The 22725-nt window shown below is 51.8% G+C and overlaps 2 protein-coding genes across 2 annotated transcripts in view; one reads left to right on the top strand and one right to left on the bottom strand.

The window, feature by feature from the left end:
• The window catches only part of MYO1H (myosin IH), an 18083-nt gene extending 8169 nt beyond the window's left edge, over positions 1–9914 (top strand). The window contains exons 15-31 of the mRNA XM_066331558.1: positions 130–176; positions 373–453; positions 1088–1193; positions 1438–1555; positions 1813–1926; positions 2220–2296; positions 2768–2836; positions 3369–3453; positions 3959–4118; positions 4492–4575; positions 5079–5172; positions 5702–5757; positions 6197–6332; positions 7113–7180; positions 7659–7756; positions 8649–8748; positions 9307–9914. Of these exons, the coding sequence (XP_066187655.1) occupies positions 130–176; positions 373–453; positions 1088–1193; positions 1438–1555; positions 1813–1926; positions 2220–2296; positions 2768–2836; positions 3369–3453; positions 3959–4118; positions 4492–4575; positions 5079–5172; positions 5702–5757; positions 6197–6332; positions 7113–7180; positions 7659–7756; positions 8649–8748; positions 9307–9330 (1517 nt within the window). The 3' untranslated portion in view covers positions 9331–9914. The remainder of the gene's footprint in view (positions 1–129; positions 177–372; positions 454–1087; positions 1194–1437; positions 1556–1812; positions 1927–2219; positions 2297–2767; positions 2837–3368; positions 3454–3958; positions 4119–4491; positions 4576–5078; positions 5173–5701; positions 5758–6196; positions 6333–7112; positions 7181–7658; positions 7757–8648; positions 8749–9306) is intronic.
• Positions 9904–22725, bottom strand: KCTD10 (potassium channel tetramerization domain containing 10). The gene is made up of 7 exons (XM_066331557.1): positions 22644–22725; positions 20866–21079; positions 15997–16166; positions 15420–15506; positions 14781–14833; positions 13821–14016; positions 9904–13196 (listed from the first exon to the last, which is right to left on the bottom strand). Exons 1-7 carry the CDS (start codon positions 22644–22646, stop codon positions 12978–12980), a joined length of 942 nt encoding a protein of 313 aa, XP_066187654.1. The 5' UTR covers positions 22647–22725; the 3' UTR covers positions 9904–12977.

The raw sequence follows: 22725 nt of genomic DNA, 5'->3' as shown, positions 1-22725 counted from the left end.
GGGTTACAAAATACCTGCTCTCTGCAGGCACTGACCCGGAAGTCTTAAATGTGGCTCCAGTGAGAATTTGGGGTTGAATGTTCCAATTTTCTTTTTTAATTTCTTTTAATTCAATGGGTTTTTTTTCAGGATTTCTGGAGAAGAATAATGATCTACTGTACAGAAACCTGAAGGAGGTAAGCTAAAGAGAGGGATGCTGTTCTTTTTCCATCACCTGCTTGGTGCAGATTTATTTACTCTAGCAAACAAAAACATCCTTTTCTCTTTAGCACTGATCTTTAGGCACCTCTGTGCATTTCTCAGGGCTGTGCTGCTCCCAGGAGGAGTAGAAGGGCTGCTCAACAGGGCAACCTTTGTCTCCTCTTGTTTCAGGTGCTGTGCAACTCCAAGAACTACATCATCAGGGATTGCTTCCTCCTGTCAGAACTGGACAACAGGAGGAGACCAGAGACTGTGAGTTCTGTCTTTAGTCTTAATTCTGAATATCAGCTCAGGCCGTGGTTTAATCACTGATCCCTTCCTCAGTCCTGGTGGTCATAAACTAAAACACAACAAGTTCTGCCTCAGCCTGAGGAAGAACTTTCCACGGAGGGTGGCAGAGCCCTGGGACAGCCTGGAGTCATTCCAGATCCACCTGGGCACATTCCTGGATCACCTGCTTTGGGTGACCTGCCTTGGTAGGGCGTTGGACTGGGTGATCTCCAGAGGGCCCTTCCCACCCTATTAAATCGTGGAATTCTGTGATTCCTGCACTTAGTGGATGTTTTTTGCCACCATTTACCCCTGAGAGCTCCCTGGCAGAGGAACAGTGGTGCTGCTGAGACAGCAGCCAGCAAAGTGACATCCCGTGCCACATCCCAGAAGGAGCAGGGAGGGCTGGAGGGCTGCCTGGTGTGTCCAGCTGCATGGCCAGGGCTCAAATGCTCCAGCTCAGCACTGACACAACTCACACAATGCTCCAAAAACTCCAGGCTACTGATGCTCCACCAGCTTTTGCTTCCAAGTTTAAGCTGGATGCAGGGAGTCCATTTCGTGCTCTGCAGGAAAGAGTTCCAGAGCTCAGGAGGTCCTTTCGATGCTGTCTTAGGTTGCAACCCAGTTCAAGAACAGTTTGACGAGTCTGATCGAAATCCTGATGTCCAAGGAGCCCTCGTACATCCGCTGCATCAAACCCAATGAGAACAAGGAGCCTGGTGAGGCTGGGGCTGAGGGCTCTGCTGAGTCCAAGGAAGGGACAGAGGGATTGGTTTGGAGCAGGGTGGACACGTTGTGTACACATATTTGTGTTTATATAGAAACAGCTCGGTTAAGCTGGCGGCAAATATGTCCCTGTGGATAACTGGGGATTTGGTTCCTTCCCAATTTCCTCCACCACATGGGCGTGTGGGTGAGCTTCCCCAGACACAACTGGCCAGTGAAGGTGTGCTCTTGCTGCAGGGAAGTTTGATGATTTCCTGATCCGACACCAGGTGAAGTACCTGGGGCTGATGGAGCACCTGCGGGTGAGACGAGCCGGCTTCGCGTACCGGCGCAAGTACGAGCTCTTCCTGCAGAGGTGAGGCAGCTGCTTCCCCTCTGCCCAGGTAATCCTGCCCTCCTGAGGGCTGCAGAGGGAGCAACACTCGAGTTTTGCTGTCAGCAGAACGCCTTCTGCTTCAAAAATACTCTTTGCATGTGTCTTGTCTGCATCATTTTGATCTGCGTTGGCGGATCTCCTGCCTTGAGTAAAGCAGAAGGAATTTGAGGAGGAGTTTCAGGAAGGAGTTCCTCAAACTTCAAGTGGTTTGCATTGATCTCCTGCTGATCTTTCAGATACAAATGTCTCTGTCCAGCTACCTGGCCACACTGGCACGGGCCAGCAGCAGAGGGTGTGGAGAGGCTCATCAAACACATTGGTTACAAGCCTGAGGAGTACAAGCTAGGAAGGTAAATTCCTTGCTCTGGCTGATCAGTGTTTGGTGTTCTGGACCCTGTGTCTTATCTGTGACAGGAGTAAGGAGAGAGATAAAACCCCAGTTGCACAAATTTCCTCGTTATTTTTACCTGTTTCCATGGGAACTTGAATGCAGCCTTGTTTTTTCCATCTCTGGGTTAGGGCTCCAGCAGCCCAAGGCAGCTCAGGCTTGGGTAAATTACAGCTGTTTTGGGGCTCTGAGCCTGCTCAGGGCAGCTGGAAGGATGGCTCACCATGGATAACCTGCTCCTGGTGTCTTTTTCAGAACCAAAATATTCATCCGTTTCCCCAAGACCCTGTTTGCCACAGAAGATGCCTTTGAGTACAGAAAGCACTTACTGAGTAAGGTTCCAGTTCCCTTGGTCTGGGTTGGGCAGGGCTTGGAGCAGCCTGGGATGGTGGGAGGTGTCCCAGCCCATGGCAGGGGGTGGAATGGGATGGGCTTTAAGGTCCCTCCCAGCCGTGGTTTGCATAGCTCTCAGAATCCACGGAAAACTCAGTAAAGTTGCTCCAGTCTGGGGGGAAATCCCTGCTTCAGTGGTGGATATGTGGCTGCTTTGGAGCTCCTCGGTCCTTTGAGTACCTCCCTGTCCATTCCCAGAGGGACCAAGTGCCTTTCCCTTGGGATTGGGATCCCTTCTGTCTCATCCTAGGGAGACCTGCTCCTTGAAAAGCTTTACTGAAGGGCATGGTACCTACAGGGGCTGCTTCTGGTCCCACTGGTGTTTGGCCCCTCTGTCCCCTGGAGTGCAGGAACTGAGCTCCTCAGCCCTGACCCTGCAGGTGCCAGTGATGCCTCTGCCTTCTTTCCAGTCTCAAGACTCCAGGCCAAATACAAAGGATTCCTTGGGAAAAGAGCGTACCAGAAGAAGAGGAAAGCAGGTACAGGCTCTGGAATGGGGGATTCTCTCAGGGCTGGGTTTCCACGGGAGCTGGAGCCTTGGGAGGTCCCAAATCTGTGCTGCTGTGGGCAGCACTTGGGGCTGTTGTGGTCAGAGGAGGGGGCAGCTGCCCCCAAAGCATTCCCAGAGCTTTTCCAGAGGTTCCTTTAGTTCTGTTTGGATCCTCACACCATAAGCTGCTCTTGCCCTCAGCTGTGGGCGCAGCTCTGAGCAGCAGCAGCAGCTTCTGTCACACACAGGGGACATTCCGGGGTACCTGGGGGTTGATCTTTAGCTGCTCTTATCACAACAGGCTGGTATAAAATGCAGGTTCAAAGCAGCTTTCTGGGCTGTGGGCAGGGACAGCAGGAGACAGAGAAGGAACAATGCCTGGCCTTGATGCTGAGCCCCACAGCACAGGTGGAACTGGGTCCACCACGGAGAAGAAAATATCCCAAACTCGTTGTTCCCACCAGCTGATTTTTAGAGCTGCAAAATAATCAGTTTTAACTTCTGCTGGTTGCCTCTTGCAGCAATCAAGTTGGAGGCCTGTTGGAGAGGAGCCCTGGCACGAAGGGCAGCCAAGAAGAGGACGTGGGCAGTGCAGACCATCAGGAAGTAATTTCCCAGCCACAGAATCCCACAATGGTTTGGGTTGGAAGGGATCTTAGGGCCCATCCAGTCCCACCACCTGCCAAGGGGGCACCTCCCACTATCCCAGGCTGCTCCAAGCCCTGTCCAACCTGGCCTTGGGCACTTCCAGGGATCCAGGGGCAGCCACAGCTTCTCTGGGCACCTTGTGCCAGGCCTTCCCCACCCTCACAGGGAAGATTTTCCCCCCTAATTTTTGTCATGCCCCTCCATTCCCTTCATCCTCCCTCTCCACTCCCCTAACCCCAGCTCCTGAAGTAGAGCTGATTCTTTCTGAACTCCAAAGTGCTGTGGTTTGGCCAACAGAACTTGGTAAAAACCTGCTAATATTTAGGGTATTCTAAAGCTTGAGGTTTCCATGGCTGACCCACAGTGCACCTGATGTAACACCAGTAATCCTTAGCCTGTTGTGTTCATCTGTCCCTCCCCTCGTTTCCACGGATTTCTGGAGGTCATGGGATATTTTCTGTAGGTTCATAAATGGCTTCATCAATCGGAAGAAACCCCTTTGCCCGGAGAACAGGGACTTTGTGAGGCTTTCACAGTACTACTACCTGATGAAGCTGCGAGACCACCTCCCAAAAAACGTCTTGGACCAGAGCTGGCTCCAGCCTCCCTCGATCCTGGAGGAGGTGAGGGTTTCTGGAGGCTTTGGGAGAGGTGGAGGCGGCCCCTGTTTGGTGGCAATGTGTGTGCACGTCCCAGGTGGGAGAAAATGATCTGCTGTTGGCTCATGCTCTGTTCAGAGCCCTTGGAAAACCCCAAGATCTGCTGTGTTTGGGTGGGAATGGGAGGAATAGCCCAGTGGCGGGGCTTTCCAAGAGCAATGAGGAAACTCCCTGTTGGTTTAAGCGATAAAAAAAGGGAAAACTCATTGACAGAAAAGTGAACTCACGAGTCCTAATAAAGACAAAATGAATCCCACAGGGTTTTAGGCTCATGGCACAGACAGAGCTGTTTGTACAACTTCCCTAGTTGATTTTTTCCCTGGGTTTTTTAATGCAGACATCCGAGATGCTCCGGAAAATCTGCATAAGGAACCTGGTGAGGAAATACTGCCGAGGCCTCACTGCTGAGAGGAAAGTGCAGGTAACCAACACCTGGAATGCAAATGTGGGAGTTCAAACAGGTGGGATCTCTGCTCCCTGAGAATCACCTGGGACACAGGCAGCACCTTCTGATCCTGCTGCTCCAATCAGTCCCTCAGGGATAAGAGCAAACTTCTCATCAGAGGAGAGGAAACTCCTGGAGCCAGGGATTTCCTCCACTCTCCCTCATAATGGACAGAGCATTGAAGTGGGGCTTAATTTATGGGGTGAAATCTGCTCTCCATATAATTGGAAAAGGTCCATGAACACCAAAAATCGGTAGGATTTTCCCTGCTGCCCCTTCATTTGGTGTAAGACAGGAACAACCCAAAGCTGCTGGAAGAAATGCAGCACAATTCCAAGATTCCAATGAGTTGGGTGGGCAGTGTGTGAGCAGAAGGAGGCTGTGGAGTTGCAGTATTTGCATTTTCCCTGCTGATGTGGGACAATGTGGGACAGTGGAAGAATTCCAAGGGTGATTGGAGCTGTTCCTTCTCCCATCAGCTGCAGCAGAAGGTGGTGACCAGCGCTGTTTTCAGTGGCAAGAAGGAGGGCTACCTGGAGAGCCTCAGCCAGCCCTTCCTGGAGACCCGCCTGAGTGAGTGCAGCAAACCCCCGGTGGCCTCAGCCTCGTGCTCCTGGCTCTGTAAACTCCTGCCTGACCAAAGAGACTCTTTCCCAAGAGAAATTCCCTCCTGGCGGAGGCAGCATCCCCTGCCGTTGGAGTTCCTCCCTGTCACATCGGGCGACATGAAAGCAGTGATGGATCTGCAGGATTGTTCCCAGACTGGGGACACCTGGATCCTTCTGGGACAGAAAGCCATAAACCTGAGCAGGATTCCCTGGGGGCTGGGATGGACCAGGGTGAGAACCAACAGCAGACTCAAGAACTGGCAGAAACTCCTGCTGTGAACTGGCTTGTCAGGGCAGGAAAAATCACCACAATGGGTTTGGGAGCAGCTGGAGGTGACCACCCTCAGGTTGGAAAGGAGCATTCCAAGGGGAAAAGGGCAGTTGAAATGAAGACTAAACCAGCTCTCTGGTGTTTGCTGGGGGGTGGGCAGTGACTGTTTGGGGCTGTGGCTCTGACACTCACACCCAGTTTCTCTTTCTGGTTTGCTCCTCAGAAGAGAATGACCTAAACCCCAAAGTGCTGCAGCTCATCCGTGGGGAGAACATCAAGGTAAGAGAAGGACAGAACTCTTGGAATTACCTTCACTGGAGTCCTGGAGCTGTTTGCTCACTCAGGGGCTGATGAAGAGCAGCAGAGCCACCATTGACTTGCTTTTAAATTGGAGACAGGTATCAAAATACACCCAATTAAAAGTTATTTAAGATTGCTTTTGATGAAAGCTTAAAGAACATTCCTAGCCCTGTCCAGGGCAGGAACAGAGCTGGAGTTTCCCTGCACTTCCCATGGTTATGGCACACAGGCCCCATCATTCCCAGGATTCTGCCTCCTGAATTTCCTAGTGTGGGGAATCCAGATCCTTGTGAGCTGAGACCTGCAGCTCCACGGGCAGATCTGCTCCTCGCCGAGCTGCTTCCAGTCAGGAAAATCCAAACCCCTGGAGCAGGAGCTTGCAGTAGTGGAAATGCTGATTCCAACTCGTTGTTTTCAGTATGTGACCCCCGTGATAAAATATGACAGGAACGGGTTCAAGGCGCGGGAGCGGCTCCTGGTGCTGACCCAGAGCTCGGCCTACGTGGTGGAGATGGCCAAGATCAAACAGAAAATCGAGTATTCCACGCTGAAAGGTACCAGTGGGAGTCATTCTCCAGGGCTGGGTGGCACTAGGAGCAAGCTGGACTAGTAGGATGTCCCTGCCCATGGGATAGGTGGAATGAGATGGTCCTTAACATTCCTTCCAACCCAAACCGTTCCATGATGATTCCACGAGTTGTTGTGGGGCGTCCTGTCCTGCCAGACATCCTTTAGGAAGGATGAAATTATGACACTTTGTCTTGCAAAGATATTGGAATGATCTGTCCCTCTTTTCCTGGCAGCTGGACAAAGCCTTGAAGGATGATTTTATGAGTAAGAGCTCCTTGAAATGTTTAAATGCAGGAGGACATCACTTTCTACTGAGATAGAGAGGAGAAAAAATAACTCAAACCTTTCCTACCCTGGTTTGTGGGTATTTTTTAATCCTGGCACTGCTGGAACTACAGTTCAGGGGTAGAATGGATTCTTCTCCCTTTTATGTTACCAAAACCCAAGGCATCAGGGAAAGGTTTGGGGACAAACAGCTCATGCAGGGGTTGAAATCAGCACTGTTGGAATTCTGATATGGACAACAGGTGACATAAAGGGCCCTTCAGAAAGTATTTTGAAAATTCAGATTAATTAATCAAAGTAGGAGCTTTGTGTGTTTTGCTCTGAGGATGGGAATATTCTTTACTCTTAGAAAGGACAGAACCCTCCTTCAGGAATGTGACTTCCCCTGTAACCATGTGGGGCTCCTGGGGGAAGGAGCTGAGGGTGGTGTGGAGCTGGGTTTGGTAGGTTTCCCTCTAATTCTGGGGTTCTTTTTGAAGGGATCTCCACCAGTAACCTGAGCGATGGGATCGTGGTCATTCATGTTCCTGAGGACAACAAGCAGAAGGTGGGAAATTGGGATGGTGGTTAAAATGAGGTCATGGAGCTGATGCTTCTGATATCATCCTCTAAACTCCTGGAATGACACAATTCCCGATGTTTATTCTGTGTGTAATCAGCCAGGCCTTTACGTTCTTGCTGTTTCAACATGAAAACTTTCACTTGGAATCCCAACCTTTCAGGGAGTGGTGGAAAATGAGAAGATCCCCCCTGAGCCTCCTTTTCTCCAGGCTGAGCTCCCCCAGCTCTCTCAGCCCCTCCTGCTGTGCCTGATTCTCCACGCCTTTCCTAGCTCCATCCCCTTCTCTGGACCCACTCCTGCCTTTTTTTTAGACCAAATAAATCCTAAATAATCCCTGGAGAGGGTGTTTAAATTGGTCACTTCTGCCTGGTAGTCACTGCTCTGGCATTCCAAAGGTGTTCCTCGGCACTATCACGTGCTGGGGTGATGCCAAGTGACTTTATCCCCTTTTTTTTGTTTCCAGGGAGATGTGATACTGCAGTGTGAGCACATCTTTGAGACAGTGACCAAGCTCTGCATATTGGCCAACAAGCAAAGCGTCGTTAAAGTGGTGAAGGGAAGGTAAGGAAGGCAGGAGGTGGATGGGTAGCACTGGGCAGGCTCAGTTTTATTGGAAAACCTTTTAGGTCAAGACTGTTGACATCAGCCCAGCAAACAGTGCCCAAAGCTGGACAGGTCTGGTGCAGCAGCATCTCTGTTTTCCTGACTTCCAGAGGCACAGGGAGATGAGATGGGATGGGATGCACTGAGAGGAAATGTATAAAAAAATCTTTCCAACCTTTTTCCCAGGCTTTTCCCAGGCTAACGAATCCTGCTCTGCTCTGACAGCTGCCCATGCCCCACCTGCCTAAACCCAACTTATTGTACTTTAAACCCACTTTTTCTTTCAGCTCTCTGCTGTGACCTGGGCATAAGGTCGTGGCTCTAGTGGTTCCACAGGGGATCCCATTAGCCTCAGGAAAGCCAGCTGGGAAGCTGTGGGTCACCTCAGGACAAATGCTTCTCTCCCAGAAGGATTGAGGAGGCCCAAAATGTGATTCCTCCCAGTGGCAGCCCCGAGCTCCTGGCAGGTGGATGCAGTCCATGTCTCCAACCTCCCTGGGAATTGGAGCTGGCAGGTGAAACCTGCACTTCTGCTCCAGCTTTTCAGCCTGGCCTTTGCGTTTCAGCTCTAATTAGATTTGGTGTGCTCAGTGCTTTCCTCCAGGTCAGATCTGCTTAGCTTCCAGTGCTTAATTGCACCAGGAACACTCAAAAGCCTGGGCTGGGCAGCCTTGTTCCATTCATCAACCCCTTGGGCTCGCTGGGATAATGCAATTGTTTAGGAAATTCACCTAAGCTGGAGGCTCTGATCTGCTCCTCTAACGAGATTTGCCCAGGGAACAGAAATCAAGGGGGTTTAGAGTAAAGCCTCTTGTGGGGAGAGCTCTCCAGGGGCATTCTGTGCTTCCAGCCTCCGGTTCCGTGTCGGCTCCGGGAAGGAGGGGACCATGGTGTTCACTGTGGGGCCAGAGCCTCAGGTCTTCAAGGACAAAACTGGACAGCTCACAGTGGTAAGGCCCCAGCTGAGCACCTGGTGCTTCCTCCTTTGGATCTCCACCTGAAGAGAGCACAGCCCTCCCTTCCTGGGAGTCCAGGAGGGACTGAGTCCCCTCCCAAAGTCCCAAAGCAGGAAGTGACCACCCTGTCACTGTCACCTGCATGAGGTGATCCAGTGCTGGGAGCTGCAGCTCCAGGGATTGTGCAGGAAGTGGCCCAGGGATTGGGGAGCAAGGCTGGTTCCTGGTGTGGGCATTTAGAGAATTTAGTCTGACCCAAAGTCAATGTGCACCAGTAAATGAGGCCTCAGGGGATGTTTTCTACTCCCTCAACCAAGTTGTGCCTGCAATGGGTTGGGGGATGGAGGAAAGGCACTTCTTGTCACTCAGGCAGGTCTTCTGAGGAGCTGACAGCTCCAAGGAAGAATTCCAGGTGGAGTTCTCCATCCTGCAGATGAGATGGAGGGAATTGTCTCTACGTACCAATGGGCAAATAGGAACTCCACCACCACCTCCCTTCCCAGGCACCGTGAGGATTCCTGATTTAATGGCTCCTTCCTCTTCTCCTCCCAGGTGTCAACCCCAAAAAAGTCTTGATGAGAACTAGTTCCTGTTCCCTTGGCTGGGAACAGAAAGGAGCCTGCAGGATGGGACCAGCCTTCACATCTCCCCTGGAATCTTTGATGCCACAGGGCTGCTGTGATTTGAAAGTTTGTTTGCATGTTTTAGGCTCTTTTTTTATAGCTTAAAACTACTCAACTATAGATAAATAAAATCCCTGATGTTGCTGTAACGTTCCCAGAAGGAGACGCTCGTTACATGGTCACAGGGACATTTATCCCCAAAGTTCCAAGGTACAATCTCCATCTCTGAGAGGTCAAGAAGGATTAGGACAGAAGCCAAAAGGCTTCTCTAGCTGTACTTGGAGTCACTACTCAGGGGCATTGCAAGAAGTGCAGAGCAGTGTTAACCCTGGTCTAAAAACAACTTTTCTCAAAAAGGAAAGACCTGAGAGAATCCCAACAGCTGGAGCCTCTCCCATAGGGAGGGCTGGGAGGTCAAACTGACATTAATTAAGATGGAGATCTGATATTTCATCCCAAAAGCTCCTCCAGCCACACAGCCCATGAGGACATCGAGCTCCAAGCAAGCAATAAAGTGACTCGCATGTAAATATGAAATATCTTCTAATTTATTGTGTTATATTAAAAAAAAACAAAAAATACATATTGCAAACATCAACCATACACTGAAATCCAGCTGAAGCTTGTTCTGTGCAGAAGTCTGGACGGGTGGGAATGATTGTACAGAACAGGAATTTGCTGTTGTCCATGAAACAATTCCATTAAGACTAAAAGGTTCTACCTACGCTTTGCTCTAAGGTAGGATGGGAGCTTGGAGCCTTGCCCAGGTGCTGTGGCTCAGGGGATCCAAACCTGCCTTGGGGAAGTGCAGGAGCAGCTGCTTTGGTGCTACAGGGAGAGAGGTGGGAAGGGGGCACCAGGGCTGGTCCCTGTCCCCTCCTCCTGCAGCCCCACCCGTGTCAGGAGCTGGGAGGGGACAAAATCCCTTCCCCAGGGGGACTTTGCTCAGCTCCCCTGGGCTGTCACTGCTGGTGCTGGAGAATGGGAGCAGCCAGCTCTGCTCTCCCTGGCACTGGGAGGCAGGGGAGGATAATCTGAAGAGCTGCTTGTGCCCAGGACACCTGCCCTGATCCCCAGCTGCACCTGAGAGCTCAGAGTAAAACCACTTAGAGTAACGAGGCTCAGGACTGAGAGCATTTGTGCAAGGGCATGAGCAGGGTGTGCCCAGAGCAAGGACAGGGGCAGCAGGTAAAGGACAGTCCCCAGGACAGCACAGCTTGGCTGCACTACTCCAGCACCCCAAGGGTGAGCTCAGGAGTGAGTTAAGGCAGAGTCTGCCCACAAATGCAGTAACAAAACTGAAATTGCAGCTTTAACTCTCCTGGAGTGACTTTGCTAAACCAACAACTCTACAAAGCACTGTACAAAGATTAAAAACAGCCTTCCCCTGGTTTTTAAGAACGAAAGGGGAAAGCCTGAAGCCAGTTAAGGATCTATTTACAGAGAAGTTAATCACGTAGCTGTGACCTGTCAGGTGCTTAGTACTGGTGTCACCTCCTGGGGATGAAGCTGCTCTGCCCCCCAGGACTGGATTTGGTCTGGGCTCTGCAGGTCAGCACAGCCAGGGATGAGCTGCCCTGAGCCTGCTGGAGAGGAGCTCCCAGCTGGAGTGAGCAGGGTTTGCTGCAGGACTGGTGCTGGTCCCTGTTCACCCTCTGTTGAGACACAGCCTCCCCACCAAGGGCAGCAGGGCTGTTCCTGATGATGCCCAGCAGCAGCCCAGTAATCACCAGTAAGTGTCAAAGTACACAGTGCTGGAGAAACAGCAATCCAGGACTTCCCTGCCTTGCCCTCAGCTTGTGCCAGCCCTGAGGGGAGAGGCACTGGCTCCTTCCCCCTCTGCACCCAGAGGGTGTTGCAAACAGGTTTAAGTACAACTCAAACTGGAAGCCCTGAGGTGTCAGGACAGAGCTGAGGCTGCTGAACCCCAAGGAGACTGTGGAGCTCTCAGTGAACAAGCAGCAGCTGCAGAAGAAAGAGGAGAGGAGACAGGTACAAAACCTGCCACAGCCAGCAGCTGCCTGCAATGTGGAGAAGTCTTTGGTTACTAGAAAGATGGCCTTAGATTAAATTTGAAATCTTTGAGCTTTACTTGATGATCCAAAACTGTGCAGCCACTTCAAGGTGTGTTTCAGCCTCTACCAAGGAGCTCTGTGGAACAGAAGAACGTGGCTGGTGCTGCTGCAGCACCTTTGGTTTTTACCCTGTTCCCATGTCCTCAGCAGCCCTGAGCCAGGAGCAGGGATCCTTGGAGCAGGAACACAGAGCTGCTGCTCCAGAGGAGTGTGGCTGTTAAAGCCAGTGCTAAATATTCCACAGAAAGGGTCAAAAGAAACTCTAGCCCAGGGCAGAGTGCTCTGGTGTCACTCATGGGTGCTGTTGCAGTGCAAGTTTAACACTTCCTACCTCAGGTTTCTCTCCCTCCCAGGGCTGGTGACCTGAACTGTCACAGCTGTGGCTCTGCTGCCAGCCCTATGGAATGACACCCCACCTCCCACCATCGCTGTCACTTGACTCCACAACAGGCAACAGGAGACAAGGAGGTAGATAAAATATTCATTGACAAGAGAAAAGCACTCATAGAAAACCACAGTGCAGTGGCCTTCACACTCTGCCCTTCCACACACAGCTGCTATGGCTGGGAAGACTTGGAATACCCTCAGGACAAAGTCAAACAGGGAATATCTGCCTCTGGGTCACTGCCTGCTTCTATTTCCCCTCGCTCAGAGCAAGGCAACGCTCCTGGATCAGTTCCAGAAGGGAACCAGGACTGCTGCCCCCCACCAACACCCCCCAGCATGAGAGGATTGAACCTGCTGTGACCCCAGCTGAGATCCAGGCTCAGGCAGAAGCTCTAAGCACTGACCAGTACCAACACCACTCCTAGGGAAAGCAACCGTGGACAATTTGCTCGTGATTCTCCTCCTTTGGGAGGAACTTTAACCTTGAACCATTGGGATAAAACAGGGATGGGTGTCCCCAGCTCAGCGCTGCAGGAGCTCCACTGAACCCTTGGAGGAGCAGATCCTGAGAGCTGTGGGGAACCTGAGGGAGCAGCCCCTGCTCCCTCCCACTGCTCTGAGGGGTCCCTCTCTCCCCAGCACTGCAGGAATCTCATCAGCCTGTGCCATTTGTTCTCTGGGGAGTCACTCAAGGCACTCCCAAACTCTCCCCCAAGAGCCAAGGAGCTGTGCAGCAGCCCTGGGTCCAGGTCCCTGCCTGTCCCCCAGCCCAGGAGGGTCAGGGAGTGCCTGGAGGGAAGGAGGGTTGGCTGGCTGACCTTTTGTTTGTTGTTTTGGTTTTTAAAGTGCAGGATCATTACCAAAGCCACAGGAAGCCAGTCCTCCTCCTCTCCAGCACGAAACAGCAACGACAAGAGTGCTAAAAATTCTGGGCATTTCTCCAGCTGCTCAACAGGCCCTTCCAGGCTGCCCAGTAACCTCCTCGATCCTCGCCCTACAACTACCGCATTTAAATACCCCAAATATAACCTAGACTTTGTTACAAATCACAATTTACAGACTGTGCTGGACAGGAGTTGCTCTGCCTAGTCCTGCTGCAGGGCAGCCCCTTGCCCAGAGCTGTGGGGGTCCCCCAGGCTCACTGGTGCAGGTGGGCCCTGTCATCGGGGCGCTTGATGTGGATCCTCCGCACGCGCTCGATGCGATCCCGCTCCTCGTCCTCCTCCAGGTGGTGGGAGCGCCCTGCAGCCCCTCCCGTGGCTTCCAGGAGGGCATTGTCCGGCCCCCTCCCATCCTGGGACTCGTACAGCAGGATGTTCAGGGTCTCCTCATAAATTCGGGCTTCTGGGAACTCCACCTGGCAGGCAGGGAAGAGAAGGTCACTCGCTGCAGGCAGCAGGTTACCTCGGTTTGGATTCCTCACACCTGGTGTTGCAATTCCTGAATTGCACCCCAGCCACAGAAATCCTTCCAGGCACAGAAATCCTTTCTATTTCATTATTTGCTTCCAGTTTTTGAGACCAACAACCAGTTGAGTTTTTACCAGAAGCAGATAGATTTCTCCTGGGAAAGGGAAGAATACAGGGAAGGTGTGCCATTGCTGGATCCCTCCTTACACGGGGGTGTAGAACCATGGAATGGTTTGGGTTGGGAGGGACCTTAAAGATCATTTAGTTCCAACCCTAGATCATCTACTTGCAACCCCCAAACCCAAACGTGGTTAAATGCACAATTTTGTCTGAAGACAGAGCTAGACTGAACATTATGGAATATCACCATGCATTATGGAATACCACAGGGCTTTATGGAATATACCAATATGCCCTGAGCAGGCAGCTCCTGCTGTACCCCCAGGATGAGCTCCAGGTGCTGCCCCACTCTCAATGCATTGATTATCCTCCAGATAATCTGAACAAAGACAAAGTGCCAGCCTGTTGAGCTGTCAGGGTGCCAGGCTGGAGCATTCCCAGTTTTCCTGTACCTTTGTCTGCTTTTTCTCAGTGGCATAAACGATGGAGGTGCAGCAGACCTCGGCGATCTTGCGGCCCTGCCCGTAGAAGGACCAGCAGCAGATCTCATCCCCAATGACATCCTTGATGAACAGCACCCTCCCGTTGAACCTCAGGGACAGCTTGTCAAAGAGCTCAATGTTCTTCAGCATGTTGTCATCAGAGTTGCTGTGGGAATGGAGGCAGCAGCAGGAATTTACAGAGCACAAGGAAAGAGTGGGAACAGCGAGCACTGACAGCCCTGAGATCCCAGATTCCTGGGATGGTTTGGGTTGGAGGGACCTTAAAGCCCATCCAGCGCCACCCCTGTGCCATGGGCAGGGATGCCTTTCACCAGCACAGGTTGCTCCAAGCCCCATCCAACCTGGCCTTGGATGCTTCCAGGGATAGGACAACCCCAAGAAATCAATTCTTATTATTTCACTACTAAAGGCAGGAAAACGTTAAGCAGCAGCAATACAACAGCAACAGCCCCATGAACAACCATCCAAGGCCATTTCACCCAGGTGCACGATCCTATCAGCCAAATCAAACCATTCCCGAGCTCAGCAGCCTGGATAGGCACTGTTATGTCATGAAATGTATAAGGGAAAGAGGACAAGGCCCCCAGTTTGATGATTTCCCCACTCACTGAGCTCTCTGTGTTCAACTACCACACTGCAATCCATGGGAATGCAGACAGCACTTGGCCAGGAGCCTCTGCCAGCTGCACCTAAGGATTAGAGGAACTCCTCTGGCACAGAAATAGCACAGGCTCAGCCTTCCATGGATGGCAGCAGACTCCCTTCTGACTCCAGTTTGAAATTAATTGGGAAAAAATGGAGTGCCTGCCAACACCAATCTGTCATCGGGTCTGAGGGAAGAGAAAGGAAACCTTTATAGTGGATTTCAGTCTGTGAAAACTTTCAACAATTCCAGTTGAAGTCACTTACCTGGTGTAGGAATATTTGTTGTTGCTTCTGTTATAGAGCAGCTTCACTGCTGGCTGTAAGAAACAAAGCACAGATGAGTTCCAGGGAGCACAGCCAGAGCTGGAAACCTCAGCTCAGCCAGCCCAAGACCCCAAAGAGAAGCTGCAATGGCAAATTCCCAATGGGATTTCGGTGGTGTTACTGCTGTTGCTGCAAACCTGTAACACACAGGTTGGCAATGGGGCTGCAATCCCTCCTGACCCCTTCTGGGACTGGATCCTCGTGTATTCTTATCTTCCCTCTGTCTTATCAGCACCCCCTGCCATGGGCAGGGACACCTTCCACTATCCCAGGCTGCTCCAAGCCCTGTCCAACCTGGCCTTGGACACTTCCAGGGATCCTGGGGCAGCCACAGCTTCTCTGGGCAACCTGTGCCAGGGCCTGACAGAGAAGAATTTTTTCCTTATATTCCATTTAACCCTGCCCTCCTTCAGCTTAAAGGCACCACCCATCATCCTGTCACTCCCTCCCTGTCCAGCTCTCCAGTTCTCTTGCAGCCCCTTTGGGTACTAGAAGGTGCTCTGAGTTCTCCCCAAAGCCTTCTCCTCTCCAGGCTGGACACCCCCAGCTCTCCCCATGGCACATCCCATTCCCTCTCACCTTGTTGGAGGTTGCAATCAGCTTCTGCTCTTCCTTGGAGGAGGTGATCACTGGGACCTTGCAGAAGGGCTCATACGCATCTTTGTTCTGTGGGAACAAGAACCAAACAGCAGCTGAGTGACAGCAGATCCCAGAAAACACCCACATTTCCTGGGAACGATCTCTGCTGAGGGGTCAGTCTGTCCCTGTGGTGGTTTCTGGGCTGTGGCTGGCCAGGCACCATTCTTCTGGGAGCACCTGAGGTGTCCATTCCTGCTCTCCACCACTGAATGTCCTGTGCCCAGCTAAACAGCAGGATCTGGAATGTGGCTTCTCTCAGACAGCACATCAGTGACAGTGGCATCTAACTCAAGATGGGAACCTCACAACAAAGAACACAAGAGGACTCCCAGCAGCTCTGAGAAGAAGCTGGTTTTCCTATATGTGCCCAGACTCCAGCAGATGGCAACATGAACTATTCCAATTTCCATCCCAACCTCCAAAACCACCACACAAAGACCAGGAGAAAACCCTGCTCTGCCCAGATGCTGCTGCCCACCCCCAGCTGCCCCTGGTGTCCCCTGAGCCCCGTGCCCACCTGCAGGGCTGCCTGGCATTCATCCACCAGCCCCTGCACCAGGTAGTACTTGGCCTCAGCCAGCAGCTCCTCGATCTCCCGGCGGCTCTCCGGGAGCGGCACGGCCCCGTCCCGCAGGTAGTTCAGGATTGTCCCAAAGTGCTTCCCACAGCGGTCGATCAGGATCCAGCCTGGGGACACAGGAAGGCCACAGTAAGGATAAGCTGAGAGGAATGTGGCAAAAGGCCTTGACGGAGCAAACTGGTGAAGGACATGATGGAACTGGGAGTGTGAGGATGGAACGGGGAATGTGAGCAAAGAGTGGAGCTTAGGGCCATGGTGGGAAGAAAATTATGGAATGGTTTGGGTTGGAAGGGAATTTAAAAGATCATAAAGTCCCACTCCCCTCCAATGGGCAGGGACACCTTCCACTATCCCAGGTTGCTCCAAGCCCCATCAAACCTGGCCTTGGACACTTCCAAGGCACCCAGGGCCTCCCCACCCTCACAGGGAAGAATTTCTTCTCCATATCCCATCTAACCCTGACTCTGGCAGTGGGAAGCCATTCTCTCTTGTCTTGTCCCTCCCTGCCCTTGTCCAAAGTCCCTCTTCCAGCTCTCCTGGAGTCCCTCTAGGCACTGCAAAGCGCTCCAAGGTCTTCCTGGAGCCTTCACCAGGGAAGAAAAGAGCTACAACCAAAGCTGTGGGTGCAGGATCCACATTTCACCTCTCCCTGCTGGGATCAGGCTGGACCCTGGAAAAGTCAGGCAGTGCCGAGGCTGGAGTTTCCCTGGGTGAACAGATGGCCACTCTCACAGGCTGAGGCTCAGGAATGCAGCGAGGAAACGCTTGTGGGGAAGGAGTCATTTTTTGGACAAATAAGGAAAGTAGGTTAAAGCAGCCCCTGTGTGTTCTGCATGAATGGAATTACAAGGAAAAGTCTGAACATTTGGTTCAATCTGGAAAGGGAACACGGCCCTTTCTGAGGGCAGAGGAGACACTCTGCAGCAGCTCACTCCAGGCTTCCCAGCTCCCTCATTCCTGCTGTCCACAGACAGCACAAAGAGTGCTCCAAGTGTCATTTTACAGGCTGGAACAACAAACTAGAGACAGAAATCACGGAACAAAGGACTGATCCAGGCTAATGGCTCATCCCACATGAGCAGAAAAAAGCCCATTGGGCAGTCCAGAGAAATCCCATCTTAGTGGGAGATTCAGTGGAAGGTGTCTCTGCCCATGGCAGGGGTGGAACAAGGTGAGCTTTAAACTCCTTTCTGATCCAAACCATTCCGGGATTCTGTGATAAAGAGGAAGCACAAGCCATGATAGTAAACTAGGACTTCCATATTCCACAAATGCAGCTGCTTGCCAAGCTCACTGGAGCACACAGAAAAGTAAAAGTCCAGCTGAAAGCAGAATTACCATCCCAAAACTCCTCTGTGATTCCTCGCAGGCTGCAAAAATCTGCTGCAATTTTGTGTTTACAGATGGTGAAACTGAAGCAGAATTGCTCATTTTCATGTGGGGATGAGAAAACACTTCTAGTAGCATTGCAAAATCTGAGTGACCACTAAAAGAGCTTTAAAAACTCTTCTGTTTCCCCCCAAACAGCCCAAAGGAGATGAGTCACAGGGAAGTGACCCTGCTGCCACTCGACCACAGCAGAGCCAACAAGTGGGCTGAAGTATTTTCGAGTTATTTTTTAATTGTAGTGTCCCAAAAACATCCTGTGATCCATTTAGGAAGGGACACGGAATCCATGGGAACATAGAATCATGGAATGGTTAGGTGTGGAAGGGAACTTGAAGTTTATCCAGTTCCAACCCCCTGCCATGGGCAGGGCCACCTTCCACTGTCCCAGGTTGGTCCAAGCCGTGTTCAGCCTGGCCTTGGACAGTTCCAGGGATGGGGCAGCTTCTCTGGGAATTCCATCCCAGCCCCTCCTCACCCTCACAGGGTGCATTTCTTCCCAATATCCCATCTAACTCTGCCCTCTGGCAATTTGAAGCCATCCCCACTCATCCTGTCATACCAGACCCTTGCAAATAATCCTTTCCCATCTTTTTGCCAGCTCTTTCAGACCCTGGAAGCCACACTTGGGTCATTCCTAAGGTTGAACAATCCCAGTTCTCCCAGTCTTTCCTCCCAGCAGAGCTGCTCCATCCCTCTGATCATCTCTCTCCAGCAGCTCCAGGGCTGGGGCAGCTCTGCAGGTGAGATTTCATCTGGGCAGAGGGGCAGAGCTCCCCCTCCCCTCACTGCCTTTGTCCATGGACACATAACACCTTTAGGAAATTCATCTTTGTCTCACAGGAATTCTCAGGGACAGGATCCAAACGCTCCAGCTACAACCAGACATTTTTCCAACCCAGCCCTGGCACGTGAAACAGGAGCCTGACACTGGACACTGCACTCTCTTATCAGCAGCTGGATCAGGAACAGCTTCCCCATCAACAACAGCAGGGAGTCAGGGGAAAAAAAAGAGAATTGGAAACAGGTGGATGCACCTGGAAAACTCACATCCCTCTCCCTGCTCATGACCATCCAAAAAAATGATCCAAATGTGCTGATTTGCTACAGTTCATCAATAATTTCTAAGCTGAAAACAATCATCTGCCACCACCCACAGCCAGAGAAACCCAGGTTTTTCTCCTCCAGCTGAGGAGCAGCAGGTTGGAATTGTTCAGCTGGGAGGAGATGCTGGGATCTGAATCCCAGACACAGAGCAGGACACCGTGTGCCACATTCCAGACTGGTTAAACCCAACTCCTTCCAGTTGCTCCCCAAGCCTGGCTTCTTTTCCTAAGAAACAGTTTCATTTGCTGCCAGGTTTTGGGTGTGACCAATTAGGAGGATTTTGAAGAATTCCAGATAAAAAGTGTTTCCTTTAGCAGCCCCAGTGCTATTGTCCCAGTTTCCAGGCAAGAGGAGATAAAGCAAGAACTGCTGCAATGGGAGTGTTTGTGTTACAACATACAGGAAGTATCAAATTCCTCTTCAAACACAAACTGGTTCCATGGAACAATCCCACACAGACACTGTGGGAGTCACAGCAAAACAAATTTGGGATTTTATGTCCCAAACATATTTTTAGAGGGAGAAACTCCAGTTATCCTCAAATTTGGGGTTCAAACAGCACCTGCACTTCCAGAGCCTCTGAGCCCTGGGATGTCCCAGCCCTTCTGCATCTGCCCAGGACACTGGGATCATGCCAAGGTGAGTTTCTAAAATGGATTTGGACTTTCCAATCCATTTCCAGCCATGGGAAGTCTGGAATTACCAAATTCAGCGAAGCAGCCTCACGGAGGGACAGGAAGATCCACCTCAAGTTTAGCAAAGGGAGGGGCTCCACAACATTTCCACTCCTCCAGTGTTCCAAATCAAGGTGTTGATTCCCATTTGACAGGCTTTTTTCCCAAATTCGACCCAGTATTGATTCCCATTTGACAATTTTTTTCCAAATTTGACCCACAGATTGACTTTTTTTAATGCAACCTCCATCGTCTGTATCCAGGAAAAATATCCCAGAGACCCCTTGACCCAGAGCCCCAAATCCCAGCATCCACATTCCTGCTTTATTGTGGCCTGGGATTACACCTGGAACAACACAGCTTTGTTTTCCCCAGCTTAAATATAAAGACTTCTGGCTACAACAGGAATATTCAGCTAATCAGGCTGTATTTTTACTTTTTTTCCTTCAAATCCACTTCCTCTTACCTCAGGAAAGCTTATCATAAACCTCTAAACAGCCTATTTTAAAGCACTCACAACTTAGTCCAATCAACCTCATCCTGCACTATATTTTCTCTATTTTTAGCAAATTCAAACAAAATTTCCAAATAATAATTAACTAATCCCAAGAGAGGTGTTTGAACCTCCAGGCTCAGCTTTGCAGAGGCTCTTGTTGAAGGAAAAGGTCCTTTAATATTGTTATGGGTAAAACATCAGAAAATAAGGCTGAGCTTCTAATTAAATTCTGGCACACCCACAACACAGGAATGTGGAGATAAAATTCCAAATTTTTTGAAAATTCTGCAGCTGGCTCTGTTTTAGGGAAATCAGCTGTCAATACTCCCACAAGAAAATTGCTTCATTTAAAAAAAAAATCAGCTTTTTAACTCATTAATACCTATGCTCAGAGCATGTTTTATACTTTATTTATAAACAAGGAAACAAGAAGAAAGAATGGCATTCTGAGCTTCAAAGAGAACACACAAGTCCCAACTCAAGGATTCCTAATCTCTATCCCCACCTTTTTCCATGGGCTTCAGAGCTTTAGTGTCAGTATTCTGAAAAGGTGCTCCAGGTGCCACCTGGGCCTGACAGGACTTCTGTGTCCTTTCAAGTCATCCTTGTCTTTTGTTCCACATTTTCCTCAGCTGTATAATCATGGAATCATGGAGCAACAGCATGGTTTGGGTTGGGAGGGATCGTGAAGATTATTTAGTCCACTCCTTGCCACACGCAGGGACATCTTCCACTATCCCAGGCTGCTCCAAGCTCTGTCCAGCCTGGCCTTGGACACTTCCAGGGATGAGGCAGCCACAGTTTCTCTGGGCTGTGCCAAGGCCTCAGCACCCTCACACAGCAAGATTTCTTCTCAGTATCTAATCCAAACCTATTCTCTTGTTCTGCCATTCCAGAGCCTTATAAATATTCTCTCCGTTTTTTTTGTGGCTCCTTCGGGCATTGGAAGGCCACAATTACGTCACCCCAAACCTGCCTTTTGTCCAGGCTGAACAACCCCAACTCTCCCAACCTTCCCTTGTAGGAGAGATCCTCCATCCCTCCAACCTTACAAACAGAATTTCCTCTGACCTTTCCACCACCCCTGTGACTTTCCCTGCCCAGGAAGGATGTGGAGAGCACTGGGATGATCCCGATCCTTACCTTCGCTGTCCGTCAGCACTTCCATGCGCCCGCTGAACATGGCCTTGAGCATGGTGTCCTGCTTGGTCAGGGTCTGCATGGTGGTGTAGTACAGGGCTCCCCCCACGTTCAGCTTCACGTACTTGGAGCTGGGGCTGCTCCCCTTGAAGGACGTCGTGCGCGTCGTGGCCGCCGGCACCGCTGAGCTCACCACGCTCTCTCCCGACATCTCTTCCTGCAAGGACAGGGGTTCCCAGCTCTAGGAAGGAGCTGCCAGCTCAGGAGAGCAGCTCCCAGCTCAAGGAAGGAATTCCCAGCCCAAAAGAGCAGTTCCCAGCCCAGAGAAGGAGTTCCCAGCCTGGCAGTGACACTCCTGTTCCCACTGGGTGTTTCACACCTCGGCTGCTCCCGCTGCTGTTTGTGTGAAATTCTCAAGTGTTTTAAATGTTTCACTGTCAGGAAGTGAAGGATGTTCGTGGACACAGCCCCCATTTTTTTTTTCCCTGGGGAAAAAACGCCTGGGAATGCTGAGCCGGGTTTTGCACTGCAAAGCCAATGCCTTCCCACAACAGCTGCTTTCATTTCTTACACAACTCCCTTAAAGCTCTTACTCCATCAATAATCTGGGATGGAATTGGGCAATTCCCAACACACACAAGTGGAGCAGATGATTCCTGTGAGTCCAAATGCAGAAATCAACAGATCCCCAAGTACCAAAATGCAGACTACCCACAGGTTTTCTAGGCTTTTTCTCTTGGAGCAAACAGGGAGAGCACACACGGGCTTTTTCCTCGCTTTTCCCTGCCCTCCCACACTGCTCAGAGGCGGACAGAGCAGCCTCCAGCCACATTCCTGTCACCGAGGTCACACAAGCACACGGCGGCTCAGCACCACAAATTCCCCCAGAGCTGCTAAATGGAGCCTCCGTGGTTCTGTTTTCCCTCAGGATGGGACGGTGGGATAATTAATCCCTTCTATCCCTGCTCCTCCAGCTCCCACGGCTCCGGGATGAGCTGAACTGAAGGATTTTTGCTTCACTGCCATGAAACTCCCAACGGAGCCCGAGCTGTGTGGCACAGGAGAGGGATCAGCAGGAGCAGGGATGGCCTAAAGATGATCCCAGCATCTCTGGGATGCAGCCTCAGCTCATATTCCAGCTCCCTCCGGCACTGGAACACCCCAGCTTAGGCAGGGATGGGCCCGGGGTTCCCGAGGGGATCGATCCAACCGTGCACCACGACTCTGCTCCCCAAACCTCAGCCCTGCCCTCCCCAAACCACCGGCCCCAGGCCAAGGGGCCCGCTGGGCACCGGCCCCAGGCAAACCGGCCCGTGACCCCGCGACTCCCGGGGCTCAGACAACCCCCTGGACCCCTCTATCTAACCTTGGGGCTGGACCACGTCCCCAGCCCAGCCCTGGGGACGGCCACTGCTCGACACTCACACCGCTCTCGGGGGCCGGACCCCCAAATTCTCAGCCCAACCCCTCCCCCGGCCGCAACCCCGGGCAGGACCGCTACCCGCAGGCCCCGGCCCCTCCGCCTCCCTCAGCCCCCTCCCACGGCCCAAAGGCCCACTGAGACCCCAACCCAGAGTCTCTCAGCTCCCCCCGAGGGCCGGAGCCCCATCTAAACCCCCTCAGCCTCGCTGAGGCCCGGAGCCCCCAAGCCCCTCTCAGTCCCCTCCCCGTTCCCTCGTCCCCCCTCAGCCTCCCGCTCCTCCTCCCCCCCAAGGCCGGAGCCCATCCCCGCCCTGCAGGGCTCATCCCCCGCGGCCCTAAGCCGCCCTTTCCCCCCTCACCATGAACAGCGCCGCAGCCCCTCGGACCGAGCGAGCGGGAGCGCCGGGCGGGGAACTTCCGCCCCTCGCCTCCTTCCGGCCC

Source organism: Sylvia atricapilla, chromosome 17 (assembly GCF_009819655.1).
Source record: "Sylvia atricapilla isolate bSylAtr1 chromosome 17, bSylAtr1.pri, whole genome shotgun sequence".
Lineage (NCBI taxonomy): Eukaryota > Metazoa > Chordata > Aves > Passeriformes > Sylviidae > Sylvia > Sylvia atricapilla.
The sequence above is the reverse complement of the archived record's forward strand: the minus strand, read 5'-3'. Positions and strand labels throughout refer to the sequence as shown.

What these genes read in the sequence shown, in the direction of transcription:
- KCTD10 (XM_066331557.1), bottom strand. An exon ending in AGTGCTGACGGACAGCGAAG is followed by an intron (nt 16,167 to 20,865) that starts GTAAGGATCGGG and finishes CTGTGTCCCCAG; the next exon opens with GCTGGATCCTGATCGACCGC. An exon ending in AACAAATATTCCTACACCAG is followed by an intron (nt 14,017 to 14,780) that starts GTAAGTGACTTC and finishes CCATTCCCACAG; the next exon opens with CAACTCTGATGACAACATGC.